The sequence below is a fragment of the Macaca fascicularis genome, chromosome 5, assembly GCF_037993035.2.
Source record: "Macaca fascicularis isolate 582-1 chromosome 5, T2T-MFA8v1.1".
Lineage (NCBI taxonomy): Eukaryota > Metazoa > Chordata > Mammalia > Primates > Cercopithecidae > Macaca > Macaca fascicularis.
Window position 1 is genome coordinate 188,472,359 of NC_088379.1, and position 26,198 is coordinate 188,498,556.

The following is a 26,198-nucleotide window of genomic DNA, read 5'->3' on the forward strand; positions in this document are numbered from 1 at the left end:
ACAGGCACCTGCCCCATGTCTGGCTAATTTTTGTATTTTTTGTAGAGACAGGGTTTCGCCCTGTTGCCCAGGCTGGTCTCAAACTCCTGGGCTCCAGTGATCCACCGACTTCAGCCTCCCAAAGTGTTAGGATTGCAGGTGTGAGGCACCACATCTGGCCTTATATTTTTTTATAATGTATACTTGAATTCCAAATAAGATACGTTCAGAATGAACAAAATTTAAAAAATAATTTGGTTTATATTCTACTTCAGCATTATTAGTTAATGTTACTAGTTTATGGTTATGAAACTAATTTATGTTTGACATTTAAAAAATTGAAATGGACTAGATGGATATAATGTGAAAAGTAAATGTCTTCTTTCCACTCCATTCTCCCACACACCCTCTATGTTAACTTCTTGAATAACCTAGACATTTTCTGGGCACGAATATATAAGCAACTTTTTTTCTTGCAGAATTGGGATCGTATCATATTTCCTGCATTTGAATATATTTGAAGCATTATATAGCATATTGTCAAGTACTTCATTACAACTGTGTTATAAACTCACTTAGTAGATAATCATCTTTTGATTACCCAGAAAGTGTAGTGAATCTTTCACTAACAAGCATTTATTGAGAGTTAGATATTCTTAACATGCTGAATCTGAGTATAGCATATGTCGACCTCATTAAAATGTAGGCATTCTGGGGACAAGGGCCAGGACAGAATCAAAGATTGTCCAAGTAGGTAATGAAGACTAAATTACGTTTTATAGGCTGGAAAGAAGTACAGCTGTAGCGGGGATGCCACAGAAAACGGAGGGAGTTCCAAGAATGAAGGTGAAATTACAATAGGTCCAGAAGATGGGAGGGGAGAACATGTTTGGCAATGAGAAAATGCTGCATGGAAACAGCAGTGCACCATCTGTGTTTCTGGGAAAGTGAAGCCTCACTAGTTGAGAGGGTTTATAACGCTGGGTAGTGGGAAGTAAGGCCAGGTGGCTTAAAGGAGCCTTGAAGAGTTAAGCGGGGATAGGCTAGCAAATAGATGTCTGTCAAGATTTATTTATTCTTTTATCTGTGTTTTATTTATTGGATGGTGATAAAGAAACGATGTTATCTGTTTTATTAGAACTTGATTTATAAGAAATGAGAAATATCTCTGTAATATAAATGATTAGATGAAGCTGGGTCACCTGAAGATCAGTATGTTTTATTCAACTTCAGACCCTTACCCAGGGTTTTCCTCTAATCAGTTTGAGAATTTTATTTTGTTGTGTGTGTGTGCATGTGTGTGTGGTTTTTTGTTTTTTGTTTTTTTGAGACCAGGTCGCACTCTATCTTCCAGGCAGAGTGTAGTGGCTCCATCTTGACTTACTGCAGCCTTACTCTCCCAGGCTCAAGTGATCCTCCCACCCCAGCCTCCTCTGAGGACCTGGGACTACAGGCACATGCCACCTTGTGCAGCTAATTTTTGTGTGTTTTTTTTTAATAGAAATGGGGGTGTTGCTCTTTTGCCCAGGCTGGTCTCGAACTCCTGGGCTCAAGGAGCCCACCCACTTCAGCCTCCCAAAGTGCTGGGATTATAAGTGTGAGCCATCATGCCTGGCCCAGTTTCAGAATTTTAAATCAAGAGCATGAAATTTATTCTTAAAGTTTTAAGAAACTTTAGTAGCAAAATAGAAACAATATCATGAAAGCCAAATAGAGGCTCTTTATATTAATCCACGTACAAAAGTACAAGTGTTGGAATTAAGATGCTGGTGTTGGGAATGGAGATTTAGGGATACAAGAGGCATTTAAAAATAGATAAATCTGCATTGCCGAGTACATATAGTGGCTGAAAAGTGGGGATAGCATGAATGAAGGACAGAAGCTCTTATACATGCCCTTTCCTCTGCTTGAACTGGTTTGCCCTCCTCTCCGACTAGTTCATTCCTCCTTGCCTTTTCTCACTTAAAAGCATCACTTCTTCAAGGAGGCCTCCCCTGACTTACATGACTGAGTCACTTAGCCAGGCTCTCATAGCCTTAGTGGTACTAATCACACTGGTTTCACCGTTGTCTGTGTGATTATTTGGTAAATTATCTGTTTTCCTCACTAGAATCTAAGCTCCGCAAGGGAAGAATGGCAGGGTTTTTTGTGTGTGTGTTCGTTTGTTTTGTTCATTATGAAATTAGAGGGTCAAAACAAGGACTCTTTTTTTTTTTTTTTTTAAAGATACTCTGTTGCACAAGCTGGAGTGTAGTGATGTGATCATAGCTCATCTCAGCCTCAAACTCCTGGGCTCAAGTGAAGTATGGGGACTCTTATTTTACTTTTCCCTTAATAGCCTACTATTTCATTTCTTTTCTTTCCTTTTTTTTTTTTTTTAACAAAAAACATAAACTACTACAATTAAAAACTAATAAAAACTCTAAAATGGAATGTAAAGCAATTAGTTTTAAAGTTTAGATTATATTTTGAATATATCTTATTTGAAATTCAAAATACAGGCCAGGCGCAGTGGCTTACGCCTATAATGCCAGCACTTTGGGAGGCCAAGGTGGGCGGATCACTGGAAGTCAGGAGTTCGAGACCAGCCTGGCCAACATGGTGAAACTCCATCTCTACTAAAAGTATAAAAATTAGCTGGACTTGTTGGTGGGTGCCTGTAGTCTCAGCTACTTGGGAGGCTGAGGCATGAGAATTGCTTGAACCTGGAAGTCAGAGGTTGTAATGAGCTGAAATTGTGCCATTGCATTTCTAGCCTGGGCGATGGAGTGAGATTCTGTCTTAAAAGAAAAGAAATTCACAATATAAACCATAAGACAAAAAGTAGAGTAGGTTTTATAAGCATGGAATAGAAATGAAAATTAGTGGGAAAGTATAAAACTTGAACTGTGTAAGAGTTTCTATGAAGGTAATTTATATGCTGGGATTGAAGATGGCTCTTTGAAAGGTCTTGATATTTATTGAACAGGTGAGAATGGTGATTCCATAGATGGAAACATGAAAGGTGTCTTCCTTTACTCATCTGTGAGGATTGTTCTCTTCTGGGAAGGCAGATGCACTTTCACTTTGGGACATGCTGAGTTTCAGGTGGTAGTGGACATGTCCTCTAGACAGTTGTGGATATAAGCTTGTAATTAAGGAAATAAGACAGAATAGGACAACTGAATGTGAGAGATACTAGCAACAATGGTGTGGTGTATGTGGAAACAAATACATTTTCCAATGAAGTGAACGTAGAGAGAAATGAAGACGTGAAAGAAAGCAAAGGAATGGGGCTGGGCTTGGTGGCTTACGCCTGTAATCCCAACACTTTTGGAGGCTGAGGCAGGAGGATCACTTGAGCCCAGGAAGTTTGAAACCAGCCTTGGCAACATAGTGAGACCCCATCTCTACAAAAAATAGAAAAATTAATCGAGTGTGATGGTACATGCCCATGGTCCCACCTACTTTGGAGACTGAGGTGGGACTATCCCTTGGGTCCAAAAGGTTGAGGCTGCAGTGAGCCGAGATCGTGCCACTGCACTCCAGGTGGGAAAAACAGGAAGTAACTAAGCGGTACGAGAAACCCTAAAGATTATAGCATCACAGAAGCCAAGTAAAAAAAGACTCTTCAAGAAAAGGAGGTGATAAGCAGTAGTGTCCAGCACAACAAAGAACAAACTGTTTCTCTGGGAGAGCGGTATCTAAATATTTTCAAAAAGCAGTTCATGTGTAGTGAATTGTTTTATTATGGCAGTAGTGAGTGGATAAGTGCCTCTATTTGGCATAAAAATACTTCCTTTTATTAGTAACCCTTCATAATGCTTCAGTGTTTGTGGAGTTAAAACCAAATGAGCTCCAAAGCACTTGGCATTTAGTGTTGGCAGACATCTGACATCTGATGACCTCTCTTCACCTGTTTCAGGAATACAACCAGTTCTGTGTAATAGAAGAAGCATCCAAAGCAAACGAAGTTTTAGAAAATCCGACTCAAGGAAAGATGTGCCTAGTTCCTGGTAAAACAAGAAAACTGTTATTTAAGTTTGTTGCGAAAACTGAAGATGTGGGAAAGAAAATTGAGGTTAGTTATGAAATTTGTTTATTTTTAATATTTTTTAATATAAATATTTTTAATAATAAAAGCATGTTTATATCAGAATATTTTAAATAATACAAAAGCTTATTAAGTAAAAAATGAAAATCTTCTACCTGGACTTCCTAAAGAAAACCATTCATAATAGTTTGGGAGGTTTCCTTCCAGACATTTTTCTGTGAACTATTTGTGGTATAAATTTTTTTTCAATTAAAAAATTGAGAATACATGTAATAAACTATAGCTGGCTTTTATCACTTGATAGTGTATATTAGATATTATTTCTTGTTAGTACATAAACCAATATTGTTTTTTAATGACTACATAATCAGTTAAGGAGTTTTAAACAATGTATATTGTGTAATATAGCAAATATATTTTTTATGTTATTCAGACTGAATATCTTTTGATGTTTAAACATTACTGAGTACATATTCTTAAAGAAAAATGAGCATATATATTTTAAAGATTGATATAGTATAGATAATTGAAATGCCTTTTAGAAATATAGGATCTAGGTAATATCTTTATTGAGCATAAACTCTGGAGCCAAACTGTATGGGTTTAAATTGCAGCTCTCTAGCTTACTAGCTTGTGGCCCTGGGCAGTTACTTAGCTTCTTTGTGTCTTCTCAGTGTATTCATCTGTAAAATGGGGATCTTAAGAGTACTAATCTCTTAGGATTTCGTGAGGATTAAATCAGCTAGTTAATGTAACTTGCTTGGAATAGTGATTAGCACACAGTAAGCACTCATTAAGTGCTTGTTTTTCATGACTTGAATGGGAATGGTTAGTTAGCTAATCTAAACTTGGTATCATTGCTAAGATAAATGGTTTATAAAGTTGTACTACCAATGTTCCCATAACAGTTTCTGTGAACATGTTGATTTTATTATTCACCAGTATCCAGAATTGTTTGCTTATTCGTTTAAAAAAAAAAAAAAATTCATGATTTTGACTAAATGCCCTAATTGCATATTTGATTTTTTCATGCCTAAGGAAACTTACCAGACATAAATTATAATGAGTAAGCCTATTTTGAGTCCTTTGGTTAATGGTTTTAGTTGAATAGAACATGTATTCAATTAATAAAGCATTTTATTGCTAATACTATAAATATTTTCAGGAAAAATATTTGTGGAATCAGAAATTAGGTTATAATGTATCCATAGCCATCACAATATTTATTTCATTCAGCAGCCCCTAATTGAGCATTCGTTACATCAAGGACTATGCCAGATGCTAAAATCATAACACTACTGTACAATCAGCCTTTCAATAGAAAGTCAGGTTATTGTCTCTGTTTTAAAGGTGAAACCTGTTTAAAGTTGGAACCCAAAGCGCAGTTAGCCTCTGTCCCAGCCCGAGTAAGACCTTAATAGCAGGTGTTCTGACTTCTGTCACACTGGGGGTCTCTAGATGAACTCCATGGTCTAGCAGTCGACGATGTAATTTTGGTGAGGGGATGGTGACAAGCACATACGAGATGGCATTTCTGACACCTTTTCTTTTTTAGATTACTTCAGTGGATCTTGCTCTGGGCAATGAGACGGGAAGATGTGTGGTTTTAAATTGGCAGGGAGGAGGAGGAGATGCTGCTTCCTCCCAAGAAGCCTTACAGGCAGCTCGGTCTTTCAAAAGGCGACCTAAGCTACCTGACAATGAAGTTCACTGGGACAGCATTATAATTCAGGCAAGCACGATGTGAGTCTGCTTTGCTAAGCTGGTATTAAAGGTCACCCTCTTATTTCTTTACCTATTTTTTTTTTTTTTTTTTGGAGACAGAGTCTCTCTCTTGCCCAGGCTGGGGTGCAGTGGTGTGATCATGACTCACTATACCCTTGACCACCTGAGCTCAAACGATCCTCCCACCGCAGGTGCCACCCTTGCCTTCCCCAGTAGTTGGGACTACAGCCAGGTGCCACCATGCCTGACTAATTTTTGTATTTTTTCTGGAGATCAGGGTCTTACTATGCTGCCCAGGCTTGTTTCAAACCCCTGGGCTCAGACGATCCTCCTGCCTCAGCCTCCCAAACTGCTGGGATTACAGGCCTGAGCCTCCACACCCAGCCTCTCATTTCTTTTAAATACTTTATTTAAATAATTTATTTGCTTTTTTTTTTTTTTAATCAGTTACTTAGCTAAGGTTTCTTTTCAAAGGATCATTTCCAGAGTTCCAAACATTTCTGTCCATCTGAGACATGAGCCCCCTGCTCTGACTAATGAAATGTATTGTTTGGTGGTGACTGTTCAATCCCATGAAAAGACCCAAATCAGAGATGTGAAGCTCACCGCTGGCTTAAAACCAGGTACGCATCCCTTTTTGTAAGTTTGATCAGTATTAATCCAACATTAAATAAGCATCAGTGATGTCAACTCTAGGACTCTTGTTTAAAAGAAGGTATGGCATAGTGCTCTTCACACAGTATTGATTATTGGGATAATGTTTGAATTCTTTGTTTTGAAGAACCAATATTAACTCTTTTAGGACAGGATGCCAATTTAACTCAGAAAACTCACGTGACTCTTCATGGAACAGAACTGTGCGATGAATCCTACCCAGCTTTACTCACTGACATTCCTGTTGGAGACTTACATCCAGGGGAACAGGTAAACTTGGTCAACTGGGATTGAAGAGGAAATCGATTAGTTTGTAGTTTTAAATATACAATGAGTTTTTAACAGTTTAGAGCATTTTAACAGCATATTCTCGGACTGAAAAAGTGATTTAACTAATGAACATTTCATACACATTTTACACATTTAAGTATGTAAAATGTCTTAAGCAGTTTTTCTGCAAGGGAATTTAGAAAACATGCTTACCATGAATTAGTTGGCTAATAAAATAACCATTGTTTGTAACTTTAGTGCAGTAACTTCTCAGTCAACTTCTGCTTCCAAACTAGATACAAAACTGTTTTGGAAGTTGAGAGTAATAATCTCTAAAAGATGCAGCACTAATGATCCCACCCTTATGCTCTGGCCAGAGTGTAATCAGAGGGCTCTTCTACAATGGCGGCTTTGGTCAGTTACATTGTAACGTTCTGTAAAAGTGGTAAGGAATTTAGCCAGTTGGTATAGATAAGCTCTAGAAGGTGGGAACACTATCCTAGAATATATATCAAGAGGAAATATCTGTAAAATATTAAATTACAACATTTATTTTGTTACAGCTGGAAAAAATGTTGTATGTTCGCTGTGGAACAGTGGGTTCGAGAATGTTTCTTGTATATGTTTCTTATCTGATCAATATAACCGCTGAAGAAAAAGAAATTGTTTGCAAGTGCCACAAGGTATTTTTTTTATAACTACTTTATGAAGCGTCGTATGTGGAGTAGTTCCATTTTGTGTTATTTTAGTGTACCTATGAAATAAGCAGCTTGGCTGCTTATAGTCTGTTATAAATTTTAAACTTTTTAAAAAATCACTTATATTGAGTTTTGTTGAGGCTGGCATTCACTGCTCAAACATTAAACAGAAAATTGGCTTATATGGCTTTTTTTTTTTTTTTTTTTTTTTGAGACGGAGTTTTGCCCTTGTTGCCCAGGCTGGAGTGCAATGGCACGATCTCGGCTCACTGCGACTTCCACCACCCGGGTTCAAGCAATTCTCCTGCCTCAGCCTCCCGAGTAGCTGGGATTACAGGAATGCAGCACCACGTCCAGCTAATTTTTTGGATTTTTAGTAGAGACGGGGTTTCTCCCTGTTGGTCAGGCTGGTCTTGAACTCGCAACCTCAGCTGATCTGCCCACCTTGGCCTCCCAAAGTGCTGGGATTACAGGCGTGAGCCACTGTGCCTGGCCTATATGGCTTTTCATATAGAAGATCAACAGATTTGAGATCTCAAGCAAATCACACATGAGATAAAATCTGTAAGTTGACTTATATATAGAAGGTTCTGGAGAAAAGGAGGTCTCCCTTTGAAAAAAAATTTTCTGTTATTAAAAAATACTGGTAAAAATTGTTTTTGGTAAGTGCACATAAAAGTGAAAATACGAACGATCACAGTTACAGTTCACAACTCGAAGGCAACTGCTAACTCTTTGTATTTCTTTTTGGTCTCTTTTCTATTTCTAGAGATTTTAAACAGGCCATGTTTCTAAATAGATTTAACTGTGCTGTGTATAATGTTTATGTTCTCTTTTGTTAATAGAACATTATGATACTTAGTATCTTCTTGGTCCTGACAGTGATGTTGTCTTAGTTTTCTCTTAGGAATTGGGTCCTCAACCCAGCAGAGCAGAAGGCCTAGCAATGTGGGGATTTGTAGTTTTGTTACTGCACAGAGTCTGGGCTGTGGGCTATTTACAAGTCTTTAGGAAAGAAAACCATCTCAAAATTGTTAGTATTTTCCAAGTGGGAGAGAAGAAGGCATGTAATGTACTGTTGACAATGTCTCATAGCCTGGTATAATACATAGAGTCCTATGTGGTAACTCAGGAGATAAGGGTGCCAATCTCAGCACATTATATCTATTGTCTCATCTGGTTTTTCTAACAACCCCGAGGATTATGAAACTGGGACTGACAGAGACTGCATGAGTTGAGCATCCCAAATCTGAAAATTCAAAATCCAAAACTTTCTGGATTTTCAGATTTTCCAAAATCGGAAACTTTCTGAGAGCCAGCATGACACTCAAAGGAAATGCCCCCGGGAGCGTTTTGGATTTGGAATGCTCAGCCAGTGAGTATAATCCAAATACTCCAAAATCCAGAAAATCGGAGACACTTCTGGCCCCAAGCATTTCAGATAACCTGTATAACTTTCCCAAGGTCACATCATTAGGTTCAGGGTCTCAGAGCTAGTAAGTACGTATTGAGCCAGGATTAGAATTCGGCTCTGTCTGGCATTACAGCCTGAGCTTTTAACCAGTATGACCTTTTTTAAAGGTTTCTTACCAGGAGGTTGTGTTATTTGATTTGAAAGATGAAATAACCCGATTTTATTTTCTTTTTTCTTTTTTTTAAATTTTGACATGGGGTCTCACTGTGTTGCCCAGCTTGGAGTGTGGTGGCATGATCTTGGCTCACTGCAAACTCCACCTCTTGGGTTCAAGCCATCCTCCCATCTCAGCCTCCTGAGTAACTGGTACTATGGGTGTGCACCACCACACTCAGCAAATTTTTTGTATTTTTGGTAGAGACAGGGTTGTGCCATGTTACTCAGGCTGGTCTCAAACTCCTGATCTCAAGCAATGTGCCCACCTCAGCCTCCCAAAGTGCTGGGGTTACAGGTGTGAGCCACCATGCCCATCCCTCATTGTTTTTCTAACAGACTCTTTTAGAAAGGAGATGTAGCATGTTGGTTAAGAGTGTAGGCTCCATGACCAGTTTCAGTTCTGCTTCTGTGCCTTTGTTACCTTCCGGCTATGTGACCTCATCTTAAAGTGGCAATCATAATAGCACTTGTTTCCTTCTGTGATTATGAACATTATATAATACATGTATAGTGATGATAGCAGTGTCTGTCACATTACATTATTATTATCTTATTAGTCATTTTGAGTTGAGGTGTAGTAAGAACTTAGACAAAAGGAAGACACTAGCTTTTTGGAACATCTGATTCCTCCTCTGTAAAATGGTGACGATGCCTGCCCTGCCTACTTCATTAGATCCAGAGATAAATAATGTGTAAGAAAACACTTTAACCGGGTGCTGTGGTTCACTCCTTTAATACCAGCACTTTGGGGTTCTGAGGCAAGAGGATCCCTTGAGGTCAGGAGTTCAAGACTAGTCTGAGCAACATAGCAAGACCCCATCTCTAAACAAATAAAATATGGTAGCCGGGCATGGTGGTGTGCGCCTGTAGTCCCAGGTACTCAAGAGGATCACTTGAGCCCACGCGTTCGAGGCTGCAGTGATCTGTGATGGTGCCACTGTATTCCATCCTGGTTGCCAGAGTGAGACCCTGTCTCAAAAAAAAAAAAAAAAAAAAAATAGTACTCAGTTCTTTCGACACAAATGTTTACAAATGTTATCTAAAAGAAAGGCCTTTACTTCTTAGTATGTATAATTTGGGATTATTATTGATCAGTGATAGATTGTGTTTTTTAAAACTTTATACAAAAAGATTTAGAAAATCCATTGAATGTGCCCTTTACATTTTCTTGCAGGATGAAACTGTAACAATCGAAACAGTCTTTCCATTTGATGTTGCGGTTAAATTTGTTTCTACCAAGGTATGTTTCTGTGAGGCAAACTGGAAATCATTTAGGTTATAGAAATGGACTGAAATGATAAAATGGATTAATGTAATTCCTGACAGACCTTTTATCTTCATTTGTGACAGTTTGAGCACCTGGAAAGGGTTTATGCTGACATCCCCTTTCTGTTGATGACGGACCTCTTAAGTGCCTCACCCTGGGCCCTCACTGTTGTGTCCAGTGAGCTCCAGCTTGCTCCATCCATGACCACAGTGGACCAGCTAGAGTCTCAGGTGGACAATGGTGAGTCTGGTTCATTCCCGCTTAAAAGAGCAGGAGAATTGTGTCCGTGTGTGTGTGTGTGTGTGTGTGTGTGTACTCTTGCAATGGAAGAGTTAATTAACTTTTTCTAAGTGAGGGAACTTGAGACCTGCACTCGTGAAAGCAAATGCATATGAAATTAGGGTGGAATTAGTGTCATTTATAATACCATTTGCTTGAGTATACCTGATTTTAAAAGGTCAGATTTTTTTCCTACTCTATGGAAGTTATACTTTGAAAATGCACTTCACCAAAAGAATTCTTTTTTCATTTTTGAATTTTTAAAATTTTTTTTCTCATTGACTCTCAATGTTTACTGTTTTTCATAACTTGAAATGAGAAAAGGTATTTATTGAAGAAACTTTGGAAAATATAGAAAAGAAGGAGATAAATGTTCTGAGTCACCCAAGTAAAACAATTTGTAAGACTGATTGAAACCCAGGACACCACCTTTCTGGTTTCAAAAAGTACTAATAATACATTTTGCTTTCACAATGTCTTCATGAGTTTTTTTCCATCTCTCCTTGAAACTTGGTTTTCGCTTGTGTGTTTGGAAATCATTGTCTCTGTCCTACTTTGTTTTTCTGTCTCCTTCCCTTTTTCCTTATTGTGCTAATTGGGAGTAATGAGCTTTAGGGTCAGACTGAACTGGATTCAGTTCTCAGCCCTACCACTTGCTCTTTTGAAAGGAACTTGGATGGTTCCTTTCATCACTTCTTAGAGTCAAAGAGGATGATGTATGTGAAATAACTAAGTAATATATATGAGAAAATATGAAATATCTTAAGTCAGTGCTCATTTTCTAACAGCTCAACAGAAGCTGGTTATTTGTCCATTCTTGCTGATTCCTTTTCTTTCAGCGTTGGTCATTTCCAGTATCCTGACGTTGGTTCTCTTGTTCTTTGTCTGCAAGTCTTCAGCTGCCACACGACCTTAGGCTGCCTGCATTCCCTCGTCTGGTTGGAGGGGTTGTTATACGTACACTTGATCCAAGCTGGAAACTGCAGGAAAAACTACACTCCTTCACACACACATCCATCCTTCACACCCACATCCATACATTTTTTCAATCCAGCTTTTCATCTCCATTCTCAGTGCCATCCTCACCATTTCTCTCACCTCGTCTATAGAAGTAGGTCCTTAACCATTTTCTTCCTTGGCAGTCATTCTCTTTTGTAGCCTGCCTTTCATATTGCCACTAGAGTTTGTGACACACTGGACCTCACCTGGTCAGGCTCTGGCTGACCTTCCCAGCTGCCTCTACCCGAGGCTGTCTATTGCCCTTTGTTCTCTCCCAGTTTTCAACCAAGACAAACTTAGGGCATTCGTCAAACATTGCCCCCAGCTACTTTTGGACATATATTTGGAACTTTTGTCTAAAACCTTCATCTTTTTCAAGCTGTTGAACTCTGGCTTGAATCTGAGAGATTCATGAGCTCTTCAGGGCTCATGTAAACTTGAACTTCTTATTCCTCCCAAGCAGGGCTAAGTACTCTTCCTTCTTTACTCCCGTGGTGTTTTGTACATACCTACGTTGTAACACTTACATTATATTGCAATTACTTATTTGTACATATGTCTCCCTTACTAGACTGTGTGTTCCCTTAGAACCTGAGCTGTGTCTTATTCATCTTCATATTGCCAGCATCGTAGTACTTAGCTAATAAGTGTTTACTAAATCTCTGGCTTGAACTTCCAGTATATTAGTTTCTTACTGCTGCTCTAACAAATGACCACAAAGTTAGTGGCTTAAAATGACACAAATTCAACTATATTAATGTTCTACAGGTTAGAAGTCCAAAAAACAAGGTGTCAGCCTGGTTGCATTCCTTCTGGAGGCTCTCAGGGAAAATCTGTTTCTTTGCCTTCTCCAGCTTCTAGAGGCCACCTGCACTCCTCGGCGTGTGGCTCCTTCCCCTGTCTTCAAAAGTAGCAGTGTAGCACTTCTTTCTCACAAATTGACCCTAATGTTAATTGTTCATAAACATCGTGATCATTTTGTTTAACTTCTTAGAATTAAAGAGAACTTTGATAGAGTTTAATATGAATGGCCCAGGTTTTTTAAAAGGTGATCTCTAGAGGCTCAAATTGATGTGTATTTTATTTCCTGGGCTACAATATCATTTCCAAGTCTTTAACATTGTTTAAAAATAATTAAAGCAAAGGTTGATACAGCTTTTTTCCCTTTCACTGCTGTTATCTGTCCACAGTCGGAACTCCATTCATCTGTCACAACCTTCTTCATTAGAAAACCATACAAATAACCTAATGTTTAGAAACTTTGTTGTTGTTATTACTTCGGAGTTTCACTCACAGATTGCTAAAATTGCCGTTAAATGAGTACTATTGCCTGCTTGCGTTTAAAGGTGAGACATTGCAGGTTCTGAAGAGCTGAAAGGTGGAGAAGACTTGGTTTGAATGTGTGCTTATCTTGTCATCAGGGAATTTACTATAAAATTGGCAGGAGGAAAGCATTCTTGCACAGAGGTGAATAGCCATGTGAGGCAGTATTGAGGTGGTATGAGTGCTATTAGTAATACAGGCTGAGCATCTCTTACCCGAAATTCTTGGTAGCAAAAGTGTTTCAGATTTTGGATTTTTCAGATTTTGGAATATTTGCATTATACTTAGTGGGTGAACATCCCTAATCTAAAAATCTGAAATCTGAAATGCTTTAAAGAACATTTCCTCTTTTAAAAAAAAATTTTTATTTTCATTTTGGAGCCAGGGTCTCACTCTGTCGCCTGGGCTGGAGTGCAGTGCCAGGATCATGGCTCATTGTAGCCTTGGACTCCTGGGCTCAAGCTATTCTCCCACCTCAGCCTCCCAAGTAGCTGGGACCACAGGTGCACACCACCACACCTGGCTACTTTTAAAATTATTTACAGGGACGAGGGCTCCCTGTGTTGCCCAGGCTGGTCTCAAACTCCCGGAGCTCAAGCAGTCCTCCTGCCTTGGCCCCCCAAGTGAGATTACAGGAGTGAGTCACCACACCTGGATGCATTTCCTTTTGGAATAACCTTTGCGTGTCATGTTGGCACTCAAAACATGTCAGATTTTGAAGCATTTTGGTTTCAGATTTTTAGATTAGGGATGGTCAACCTGTATGTATTTACTCAGAGAAAGCCACGATTTTCTGGAATGATATTTTGAGTACTTTAAGAGTAACTGAAAATTTCTGTTTTCTTTTTCTCTACCCCAAAGTGTTTACTTTGGAGGCATGAAATAATCTGGAAAAAGAAAAACAATCACCATAAAATATTGATTCTGTCTCAAAGCTTTTCGCATTTATTAGTTTCCTTAGGACTTTCTCGCAGATACACAGCTGCCTAATTGGATTTTATTGTGATGGAATATTGATACATTAGCAAAAACAGTGGACTTTGTGACCTTGAAAAAGTCATTTAACATCTCTGAGCCCTACTTTCTAAGTCTCTACAAATAACATATAGTGGGTGAGATGTTCTTTGTTCTATTGCTTGGATGTGAAACTCTCCTTTCATGGATGAAACCATTGCATAAAGAGTGAAAAGACTCTGCCTTCCCTGCAGTTGTCTTACAGACTGGAGAGAGTGCCAGTGAATGCTTTTGTCTTCGGTGCCCATCTCTTGGAAATGTTGAAGGTGGAGTAGCAACCGGGCATTACATTATCTCTTGGAAAAGGTAAGAATTATGTCAATCCTGTCTTTTCTTCAATGTCTTTGTTATTCTGATACCTTTCTTTTTCATCTTTGTCACTTAATATTTGAGGGTTTCTGTCATTCTGAAGAGCAGAAGTCACGTGGATATGAACACAAAGCTGAAAAAGATAATTAAACCTGAATTTGTGCTTGTCACAATTTGTGACTTCTATGCTATTGAAATTTTAGCCAAACTAAATCTGTACACAAAGGGTGTGTGTATAAGAATGTGCATGGGCTAGGCACAGTGGCTCACACCTGTAATCCCAGCACTTTCGTAGACCTAGGTGGGAGGATCGCTGGAGCTCAGGAGTTCGAGACCAGCCTGGGCAACGTGGCGAAACCCTGTCTCTACAAAAAATACGAAAATTAGCCGGGCTTGTTGATGCACACCTGTAGTCCCAGCTTCTCAGGAGGCTGAGGTTGGGACGATGACTTGAGCCCAAAAAGTGGAGGTTTCAGTGAGCTGAGATTGTGCCACTGCACTCTATAGCCTGGGCAACAGAGTGAGACCCTGTTTTAAAAAAAAAGTTCATAGCAGCATTGATTGTAATAGGAAAAAAATGGGGGAAAAAACAAAAACAAAACAAAAATGCCCATCAATAGAAAAGAGAATAAATTGTGGCACATTCGTACAGTGGAATACTATATATCAATGACATGAATGAACCAGAGCTACACCATCACCATCTTAAGGTAAAGTGAACCATGCAAGCTACTGATGAAAATATGAATAAATTGCATTTATATGACATTGAAAAACATGCTATATATTTCTTAGGACTACATACATAATTTGGAAAAGAATAAAATACATAGGAATGATAAATACCCAATTTAGGATAGTGGTTACCTTTGGGGTAGGGGGATACAAGCAGCTCTGCAGGAAGATTCAATTGTATCATTGTAATTTCTTTCTTAGACTGGGAAGTAGATACATGATATTCATGTGTATCCTCTTGGTGTGGCTTAGTTATTTTCAGAAATTTTAAAACAGAATAAAATGAGAAAAATGAGAAAGGAGTCAGAAGATACTAGTTTTTTGTTTCTTGTTTTTTTTTTTTTGAGACAGAGTCTCGCTCTGTCGCCCAGGCTGGAGTGCAGTGGCGCCATCTGGGCTCACTGCAAGCTCTGCCTCCTGGATTCTCCTGCCTCAGCCTCCTGCGTAGCTGGGACTATAGGTGCCGCCACCACGCCTGGCTAATTTTTTGTATTTTTAGTAGAGACGGGGTTTCACTGTGTTAGCCAGAATGGTCTCAATCTCCTGACCTTGTGATCCACCTGCCTCGTCCTCCCAAAGTGCTGGGATTACAGGCATGACCCACCGCGCCTGGCCAGTAGTTTTTTTTTGTTTTTGTTTTTGTTTTTGTTGTGAGACGGAGTGTTGTTGGAACCGAACTGTCGATTCCTTCCTGGGCAGGGGTCGCCGCGAAGGATCACCGACACGAGATTCACAGCAGAGAGTTATTTATTACTAGCGCGCTAGGGTCCCAAGTTCTAAGTTGGCCCTGGGACCCTGACTGCTTGTTACAGGCTGTTTATATAGGCAAACACAAGTTCAAACACAGCTTAGGGCGCGAAATTCAAACAAAGCTTTAGGCGCGTGGTAATTGGGTCTGTCTATGGCCTGAGCAAGGTGTCTTGTTCTAATTGGTTAGAGCAGGACCTTATGAGGTTTTTTCCTGGAGTTGTTGATTCCGGGAACTTCGAGGCAGGGTGGGACCCCCGGAATTGGCAGGGTGGGACCCCATGAGGTTGTTTCCCGGAATTGGCAGGGTGGGACCCTATCAAGGTGGGACCCTATTGAGGCAGGGTGGGACCCTATCCAGAGCCACCTGGTGTTAATTTTTTTAAGTTCTTTTTTTATGAGGCCTAGTTTCTAAGTTTTATGCGGCCTAGTTTCAGTGTCACTCTGTCATCCAGGCTGGAGTGCAGTGGGTACAATCTCTGCTTACTGGAAGCTCCGCCTCCCGGGTTCATGCCATTCTCCTGCATCAGCCTCCCTAGTAGCTGGGACTACAAGCGCCCACTACCACACCTAGCTAATTTTTTGTATTTTTAGTGGAGATGGGGTTTCACTGTGTTAGCCAGGATGGTCTCGATCTCCTGACCTCGTGATCCACCTGCCTCAGCCTCCCAAAGTGCTGAGATTATAGATGTGAGCCACCGCACCTGGCAGATATTAGTTTTAAGGGAATGTTTATACAACTCAGAATAATGAGTGGAAGATCTGAATGTTATGGCTGTCACAGAAAAGTTATAAATTATCAAAATTGACTAAGGGAAAATTTTTTAACCTAAAAACCCAGTAACTGGAGGAAATTCATGAAATTACCTTCATAGAGTATATGTTTAGTATATGTAATTACATGGTATGATTTATTGTTTTCATGTTATACATTATATGCAAAGCATAGAACAAGAAGGAAAATTCCCTGGGTTTGTTCGTGAAGAGCACCCATACCTAAACCTGACAAAGGCAGAAAATAAAAAGACAACTGTAGGGCAGCAGTTCTCAAACTTTTTGGTCTCAAGACACCTTTACACTTTGAAAAATCATTGAGAACCCTAAACAGCTTATTTATGTGAGTTATATGCATAAATATTTACCATGTTAGAAACCAAAGCAGAAACTTTTTAAGAATGGAGAAATAGGTAATTTTATTGAGAAGTAAATAAACTTGTCTTTTCCCCATTCCTGAATTTACCATATTGATGTTTAGTTTTATTTATTTGTTTGTAGGTGTCAGAACAGCATTTTAAAGGCACTGCTGAATTATTCCATCATACTACAGTATTACCGCAGAGATATATTCATTTATTATTGATGAAGCTTAGATGCTTTGCCTGTTGCTTTTGCTCTGTGATAGTTTGCACGTCATGTCAGCTGCTCCACCCTTAGACTCGCAAGGGATTTCCCTGGCACCACCCCTGTAGTTCCCACTTTAACTGTTCCACAGGGAAAATATTTAACAGTTTCATGATATTACTTCAGCTCCATAAATATTGGAGCACCACTATGTTTGTTGATAGTAAAATACTTTTAGTTCTTCAGTTTCTACCATATACTTGTAGTGAGTTACAACAGTGCTCTTCAGAGTGGTCTGGGGCCCGCCTGTAAACCTTCCTCAGTGAGTTAAGGAACTTATGTCATAACGTAAATCACTGAATTGTTCCTGAATTGAGAAAGCCTTGCTACCAAAACACTGTATTAAATGGTGAGCATCATGATTGACAGTCTCACACACCTCCTGACTTACCCCCGCTGGTAACACACAGCAGCCCTGGGTTATAACAGTTTGTTAATTGGAAATATTCAGAAGTGTGATTTTAAAAGTTCTTAACTTCACAAAACTGTTTCCATTAATAATGTTTTGGGAGGCCAGGTGCAGTGGCTCACGCCTATAATCCCAGCACTTTGGGAGGCTGAGGCTTGTGGATCACCTGTGGTCAGGAGTTGGAGACCAGCCTGGCCAACATGGCAAAACCTCATCTCTGCTAAAAATACACAAATTAGCTGGGCATGGTGGCATGCTCCTGTAATCCCAGTTACTCAGGAGGCTGAGGCAGGAGAATCACTTGAGCCCAGGAGGCAGAGGTTGCAGTGAGCCAAGATTGAACCATTGCACTCCAGCCTGGGTGAGAGAGCGAGACTGTCTCAAAAAAAAAAAAAAAAAAAAAAAAGGCCAGGAGCGGTGGTTCATGCCTGTAATCCCAGCACTTTGGGAGGCCGAGGTGGGCAGATCACGAGGTCAGGAGATCGAGACCATCCTGGCTAACACGGTGAAACACCGTCTCTACTATAAACACAAAAGAAAAAAGAAAATTAGCCGGGTGTGGTTGCGGCTTGTGTAGTCCCAGCTACTCGGGAGGCTGAGACAGGAGAATGGCGGGAACCTGGGAGGTGGAGCTTGCAGTGAGCCAAGATCGCGCCACTGCACTCCAGCCTGGGCAACAGAGTGAGACTCCCATCTCAAAATAATAATAGTAATAATGATAATAATAATGTTTTGGGAAATGGATAAGTAACATAGTTCCTTTGAAACTAGTTGTTGAATACACGTTTCCTGTTTTTGATGAGCTTCTTTCATAAAATGTGAGTTTAAAAAGATGACCTCTTCTGCCACAGGACCTCAGCAATGGAGAACATCCCTGTCATCAGAACTGTCATCACTCTGCCACATGTGATTGTGGAAAATATCCCTCTCCATGTGAATGCAGGTAGCGGAATTCAAATTTTACTTGATAAGAAGGACCCAGTAACAATAGTTATTTTAACTTCTAAGAGTTTAGTTATTTTAACATTCTATTATGAAAGTTTTTCAACATTTGTAAAAGTAGGTTATGGCCAGTCTTGTTTCATCTCTACTTCTATACACTCCTCCTACCCCTGTTATTTTGAAACAAATCCCAGATACCATTTCAAGCCATAAATACTTTCATATGCCTGACTTAAAAATAATAGCTTTTTTAAAATATATAATGACAGTACCATTATCACAACTTTAAAAATTAGCAGTAGTGTCTTAATGTCATCAAATTCCAATGTTGAAATTTTCCTAGTTAACTCTGGATGGTTTTTCAGTTTATTTTGAGGTCTATACACTGTAATTGATGGATAAGTCTTATACTATACAGCTATAACCTATATATAAGCTGGTAAGCTGACTATCTCTCCCTCCCCCATGCCCTTTCTCCTCTCCTCCTTGACCATTAACCCCTCCATCACCTCTTCCAGTACCACTTTCTCTACCACTTTGTCCTTCTCCCTCCCCCTATGTCTTCCTTGCTGAAGAAACTAAGTTATTTGTCCTATAGAGTTTCCCATGGCCTGGATTTTGCAGATTACATGGTGTTATTTTTCGATGTTTCTCTGTCGCTATGAATTGGCAGCCTGTCTGTAGGCTTGATCAGATTCAGGGTCAAGTTTTTGGCAAGAATGCTTCATAGTTAATGGTATATGCTCCCACTAGGAGGCAGGTAGGATCTGTCCATCATTCTTTCTTTACTGGAATACTTTATCAAGAGAAACTTCCCTTTATCAACTGTTTGGTTATCCTGATGTCTCTAATTTACAAAACCTGGGTGTAGTGCTCACCAGTAGCATATATGTTAGAATGGGAATGGTGCAGAGATTAGCATGGCCCTGTGCAAGGATGACACTCAGATTCAGGAAGCATTCCATATTTTTGTATCCTAGGAAAAATGAAACGGCAGAACTGCCAGAACACACACACACACACACACACACACACACACACACACACACACCAAACAACAGTGTATCCACAAACGAATGAATGAAGTTTTACTTACAACTTCACTAAAACACAGCTTTTGCTTATTCTAGTTTAGGAACCATGATTGGTATTTTGGGAAATCTTTTATGGATTTAAAAAATGATCCCTAAAATATAATTCAGTTCCTGATAGCCAGGACCCTGTCTGGGCCAGTCATTTTTAGAAGGACACTTATTTCCTTAGTCTGTTTTATCATAGTCCTATTGCTGTTGTCCGATCAAAGAATTTGTCTTATCTGGCGAGAGTACAGTAACACCATTAATTTAAATGATACTATGTCCGTAGAATGAGATTCATTTACAAAACAAAGCCATAAGTGGTGAGCTATTTTTGAAACCAAGAGAAATGTGTCATCTTTGTCTGTAGATCTGCCGTCATTTGGGCGTGTCAGAGAGTCCTTACCAGTCAAGTATCACCTACAGAATAAGACCGACTTCGTTCAAGATGTGGAGATTTCTGTGGAGCCCAGTGATGCCTTCATGTTCTCAGGTCTCAAACAGGTACAGGCCATATCCTGTGGTGTTTATGTTGACACAAAACTGCGGCCACGAGATGGAGAGCTGTACCTTTGGTTCTTATGAATGAACTGAGTAAAGCTGACTGTGGCCCCTATTGTTTTGGTAATAGTGAATTTTTAAGCACCTTAAGTACAACTACCTATAATGGTGGGTTACGCTCGTGACATCATTGAGATCAGACATGTGGGTTCTTATAAAACAAAAGTCCACAAATCCTTGGACTGTATTATAATATGTTATAATTTCTGAAAAACTTAAAGATGTCCCCTTATTACTGATGAGTGTGTGTGTGTGTGTGTGTGTGTCAGTGTGAGGCCTGGAGACTTCACTGTACTAGTACTAACAGTCCATTTTTCTGTCAGTGAAGTTTTGTAGAAATTTTGATTTTGCATAGACTATACTTAACCTTTGGTGTGTTTAGATACAATTTTGTTTCTATACTTTAAATTACCTAGACTTTTTTATTCATTCAGTCAAATCAGAGTTGGAAAAGTTCATCGGGTTTTTAAATGAGCGAACAAAACACCCAGGCAAAACTATGCTTCAGTGAGAGTCCAGTCCTCCACTGTCAGAGGGATAGCAGAGATGCCCCTCCAAAGTCAGGAAATACTTTGTAACGAACAAGGGCACAATTAGAGAACAGATGTGTCTTAACGCCTGGAAGAGTCCACCCTGACTAATGAGATGCTCTGCGCATTCTGAGTGCTGTGCTTGTTGTTAAACGCAAAATAGAAGTTTATATGAAATATGCAAATATGCTGTATGTTCAGGTACTGTTTTATATTTATAATATACAGTATTAAATATACCAGCTATCATATTTACAAATGAGTAAGCTTTTTTCTTGAGTGTCTTGATTTTTTCCAGGTGTTCACTTTTATAAATAGTAGGAAATATAAAGATGCTAAAATCTTACCAGTTTGTGTACTTCCTTAAAGTATTGTTGAAGATTTTCAAAATGTCTTTTTTTTTCCTCCTGCAGTTACTTAACACAAAGGTAAAATCCTTAAAAGAAAACAGAAACAACTAAATAGATTAGAAAGAACTAATTTGTCTTATGTTAGCATAATGTCTACAAGTAGACACTTCTACAAATTATCCCTTAACATATTGTGAACATAAAATCTACCTAGGCTAAGACAAAGAAAATATTCATGTGCCTAGTGTTCTCATTCTTTAGGAGGTACAAGTTACTGTTGCAGGTCTTGGTAGAAACAGAAATCATGCATGTGTTTTTTACACATTTCCTGTCTGCCGTGTCCTCAACTCATACTAATTCAGCCCTACACTTTGGAATCTGTTTGGAAGGTGGACTAGAAGAGAGTGAATATTTCACTAGAAGGATTTGGTTATCCAATCTTTTGTAAATAATTGAGGATAACAACATATAGATATTGCACATATGTGTATTTGATTATCTTTCTCTGTGACTTTTTATGATGCAGATTCGATTACGTATCCTCCCCGGCACAGAGCAGGAAATGCTATATAATTTCTATCCTCTGATGGCTGGATACCAGCAGCTGCCGTCTCTCAACATCAACTTGCTTAGATTTCCTAACTTCACAAATCAGCTGCTCAGGCGTTTTATTCCTACCAGTATTTTTGTCAAGGTAAAGCTTAAAAATTTTCTGCTTTTTAAATTCAAAGTCTTAAAAACAAACCGACTTCTTTTTCATGTACACTTCACTGAACAGTATTTTGAGACCAACAGTGATAGTTTTGCCTTTTATTCTATGTATTTGGCAGTATTGCTATTCATTTCTATAAAGTTGCTTTTTATAGAATCTAATTTCAAAGATTTGTATTTCCTTAGGTAAATAATGATTTATCTTTATAATATCCTTAAGCATATTTTCTCTTTGGCTTAGTAAAGTATGCTTTAAAATTGTAATTTGTTTGTAACTAGTCCTTCATCAAAATGAATTGACTTTAAATATTCTTAAACTTTCCTGATTCCCTGTAACTGTGTAATACTGGATTTAGCTCTCTTCTGAAAATGACCATCTCTCAGAAAGTATACACTGATTTAATGTTGTTGTTTTTTTTTAAATTACACAATTTCCAGGTTCCTACAATAAAAGCATACGTAGGATGGGCAGTGTGTAAGAGAGTGGATTGGAGGGATGAGTGGTTCATTTAGTTCAGCAGTCCACCTCTGATTGTCCCTCCCTGATACCTAAATAAGAGCCATCCCTTCACATGCTTCTGGTGTCCCTCTAACATACATATACATGAATATACATATACATGAATATATATCACTGCTCTGTGCCCTCTTTTAAGTTTCTACCCTCATTTGAAATGACAGTTTATATTGCTCACTACTTCCTTTTTTGTGTCTGTCTTATGCAAGTTCAGGGGAACCATTCCTTGTTTATATAATCCAGGATTTGGTAAATTATCTGTTAATATATTCTCCGTACTCTGCCAGCTTTTCTATTTCCAGAGTTTTATACAGAGTTTTTTCTATCTGTATAAAAACAACCCTCCCAAGCTCCTATTCCACACCATACTTTTAAATTGTAAAAGAGGCTGGGCGCGGTGGCTCATACCTGTAATCCCAGCACTTTGGGAGGTGGGAGGATCACGAGGTCAGGAGATCGAGGCCATCCTGGCGAACACTGTGAAACCCCGTCTCTACTAAAAATACAGAAAATTAGCCAGACGTGGTGGCACATGCCTGTAGTCCCAGCTACTCGGGAGGCTGAGGCAGGAGAATTGCTTGAACCCAGGAGGTGGAGCTTGCAGTGAGTGGAGATTGCGCCATTGCACTCCAGCCTGGGCGACAGAGCAAGACTCTGTCTCAAAATAAATAAATTGTAAAAGAAAAATCTCATAATTTTGGATCTCCTTGTGTTTAAACAGTGACTTTTTGAACATTTTCACCGGATCCCTTCAGTCTGATGCTTCCATTGGCTGCACACTCCCATGGTGAAGTCACTCTGCAGGGCAGGGGAGGAGTCTCATGACTGGGTTGGGGAACGGGGGAACAGGTGGCCTCTGTCATGTCCCTTTAGCTGTTTGACTTTTTGAAGTTTGCTATTTTTAAAGTTAGAAGTACTTTGAATCATTTAGACGTAGACTTGATCATATTCTAGCTGCACAGAAATAGCTTGTTTGAAATACTAGAGTAACGAATATTGAAAAGGAGAGAATTTTTTTTTCTTTTTATAATCTTTTTACTCATTTACACCAAGGGAATACAGCACCTTTCATCCAAAGAACTGAAGGTGCTTTACAAACACGAGCATTTAAAAAAATGATTATATTTTTAAAACCTGGAGTCTTGCTGTGAAATCTCTTTGATTCCAGATACACAATTATCTGGAAGTGATTATGTTAGGGACAATGAAAGAGGCTCAGAAAGAATTCTGATTTGAAAAGGAGAGATTTTTGATTCCATCAATTAATTGCTTTCATTCCTTTCTCTGTTGATCAGGAGACCCACACCTAATCCCAACTAATGCTAGTTCAGTCTTTTGATTTTCTCTCAAGGTAAACCTCTTCTGGGTTGTGTTTAAATTCACAAGGAAAGGTTCCAGAAAATAAACATGTTTAAGTTTTAACATAACTAGCGTGCCCTTTTTAACTGCAGGGATCCTTTTCTCAGTACAAGTACCACCTTTTAGCAACTTGACTGCTGCCAAAAATGTTGACTGGACTCTGCAGGGCCAGCTCTTTTATCAGTTAGGAAAACTTATAATTAAAAAATTTTGGCCGGGCGCGGTGGCTCATGCCTGTAATCCCAGCACTTTGGGAGGCGAAGGCGGGCGGATCACCTGAGGTCAGGAGTTCGAGATCAGCCTAGTTAACATGGTGAAACCCTGTCTCTACTAAAAATACAAAAATTAGCTGGGTGTGGCGGCGGGCCCCTGCAATCCCAGTTACTTGGGAGGCCAAGGCAGGAGAATTGCTTGAACCTGGAAGGCAGAGGTTGCAGTGAGCCGAGACCGTGCCATTGCACTCCAGCCTGGGCAACAGAGTGAGACTCTGTCTCAAAAAAAAAATTGCCATTCCACAGTGTATATATAGTGTACATATTTCAGAACATCATGTTGTATGCCATAAATGTCTACAATTTTGTTTTACTTGTCACACTAAGGACAGTGGCTGAGGATTACCCTTTCCCACTTATCGGACAATCACTGACTAAAACTTTAGGTCCCAGTGCACCTGTATTAAACTTCAGAGCTGTGCTGTCCAGTATAGCTGCTAGCCACATGTGGCTATTGAGATCAGTTTAAATTAAATGTACTTGGTTACACTGCTGCTCTTCAAGTGCTCAATAGCTAAATGTGTCTAGTGGCTGCCATAGCGGACAGTGACATCCTAGGCAAGGTTGAATCCATACTCTTCTTCCTTTGAATAAAAGACTTTGGTTTTCTAATGTATGATGCACTCATGTTTTGCTCCTGCTTGTAAAAGCTACATTTGGCAGGGATTTCACTAGCTTGAGCCATGATTTTGTTTCTAAAATTGAGCAGCTTCCATCCGTACTAAAAAAATAGTCAAGAATCAAGGATTGGGAACCTATTTCACTCACTCCATTCCTGCCGTGAATGTCTGGAAGCTATACTTAACTGTGTTCATGTATGTATGTACACACACACACACACACACACACACACCCCATATACATCTGAACAACCACAGCAGCAACGCACTGAAAGAGGAGTGCTGTCTTCACTGCCTCAGGAATTCCTCAGAGTCTTTCTGCTGAAAGCATAGCAAATCACTTCTGATTGTGAACACTCTTCTGTTTCATTTCCTGATCATCTTTCTCATGCTTTCCCCACAAAGGTCTGCTATTGTATATCTGTAAAATAAAATAAAATTATTTGTAAGAATTTTATTCTTTCAGCTGCTAGATATCCCTCTGGGATGTTGTTAACCTGCCAGAAATTTTACAGCTAAAAACAGTTATGATACCTTTTATTCATTCTTAGTCTTGACTTTTCTGATGTGATGTTTTAAATTCTTTCAATCAGTGATCTTAGAGATAGGGCAGTTTTTGTTTTTATCTGCCGCTTTTATCCTCACAGCATGCGTTGGAGTTCACTGCAGAAACTTTTTCTCAAACAGGATATTAGGCAACCTTGAGTCCCCAAAAGGAACTTACCTGTCAGCTCAGGCTCTGGGCCTGCTTAAACCTTGAGACATAGGAGGGCCCTGAGCAAGAGGGAGAGAATAAAACTATCAGTTAAGCAGGAATGATAAACAAGGTTCCATTCCACATGCCGTCAGTGGGAGATGGCCTGGCAGTAGCTGCTGGAACGCAGGGTTGAGAGAGAAGTACTGACCGAAGAGGATTGGGCGGGTGGAAGTGCAGAGTCAGCTGGTGATGGCTGCGGGAGAGGGCGGCTCCCAGCCTGTGCCGTGGCCATCCCCAGGTGCAAGTGAAGAAAGAAAGAGTTGGGGTGAGAGGAGGAGAATCACCACATAACCATTTTTATTTTGATGCTTACACTTGCTTATTCTGTTTCTGTAAAACAGTTTCAAGAATTTCAAAATCCTTCCAGTTAATAGAGCGTAACTTTGTAAACACACTTTGTTTTCCCACTTTAAAGCCACAGGGTCGACTCATGGATGATACTTCTATTGCTGCTGCATGATGTTCAAGACGGGCCCTTGGCTGTTGTTACAGAGACGTGGGGCAGAGCTATACAGGTGTTCCACTGTGAACTCTAGCTTTGATCATGGTAAAAAGTTAATCTTTTCTATTTTTTAATGGATGTTATACCAACTATTCAGAGGAACCATACTTTGAAAATATTAGGAAAATCTGTCTTACAGTTTCTCTAATAAATATTTGAAATCTCAGTATGACATGAAAGGATGTCAGACCATTGTTATTGTTGAAAGTCATTTGATGGCCGGGCGCGGTGGCTCACGCCTGTAATCCCAGCACTTTGGGAGGCCGAGGCGGGCGGATCACAAGGTCAGGAGATCGAGACCACGGTGAAACCCCGTTTCTACTAAAAATACAAAAAATTAGCCGGGTGCGGTGGCGGGCGCCTGTAGTCCCAGCTACTCAGGAGGCTGAGGCAGGAGAATGGCGTGAACCCGGGAGGTGGAGCTTGCAGTGAGCTGAGATTGCGCCACTGCACTCCAGCCTGGGCGACAGAGCGAGACTCTGTCTCAAAAAACAAAACAAAACAAAACAAAACAAAAGTCATTTGGCCG

At 39.6% G+C, this 26,198-nt stretch overlaps 1 protein-coding gene and 1 pseudogene across 2 annotated transcripts in view; both read left to right on the top strand.

Annotated features, from left to right (window-relative positions):
* TRAPPC11 (trafficking protein particle complex subunit 11) overlaps nucleotides 1-25,848 on the top strand; it is a 53,053-nt gene extending 27,205 nt beyond the window's left edge. For both annotated transcript variants that reach the window (XM_005556382.5, XM_074040801.1), the window contains 12 exons: nucleotides 3,884-4,039; nucleotides 5,568-5,755; nucleotides 6,212-6,360; nucleotides 6,540-6,661; nucleotides 7,225-7,344; nucleotides 10,164-10,229; nucleotides 10,340-10,496; nucleotides 14,066-14,177; nucleotides 18,324-18,415; nucleotides 19,861-19,994; nucleotides 21,458-21,625; nucleotides 25,583-25,848. In XM_005556382.5, the coding sequence (XP_005556439.2) occupies nucleotides 3,884-4,039; nucleotides 5,568-5,755; nucleotides 6,212-6,360; nucleotides 6,540-6,661; nucleotides 7,225-7,344; nucleotides 10,164-10,229; nucleotides 10,340-10,496; nucleotides 14,066-14,177; nucleotides 18,324-18,415; nucleotides 19,861-19,994; nucleotides 21,458-21,625; nucleotides 25,583-25,627 (1,509 nt within the window). In that variant the 3' untranslated portion in view covers nucleotides 25,628-25,848. The remainder of the gene's footprint in view (nucleotides 1-3,883; nucleotides 4,040-5,567; nucleotides 5,756-6,211; nucleotides 6,361-6,539; nucleotides 6,662-7,224; nucleotides 7,345-10,163; nucleotides 10,230-10,339; nucleotides 10,497-14,065; nucleotides 14,178-18,323; nucleotides 18,416-19,860; nucleotides 19,995-21,457; nucleotides 21,626-25,582) is intronic.
* On the top strand, nucleotides 19,285-19,385 carry LOC123573748 (U6 spliceosomal RNA; annotated as a pseudogene).
* Nucleotides 25,849-26,198: the final 350 nt, after the last annotated feature.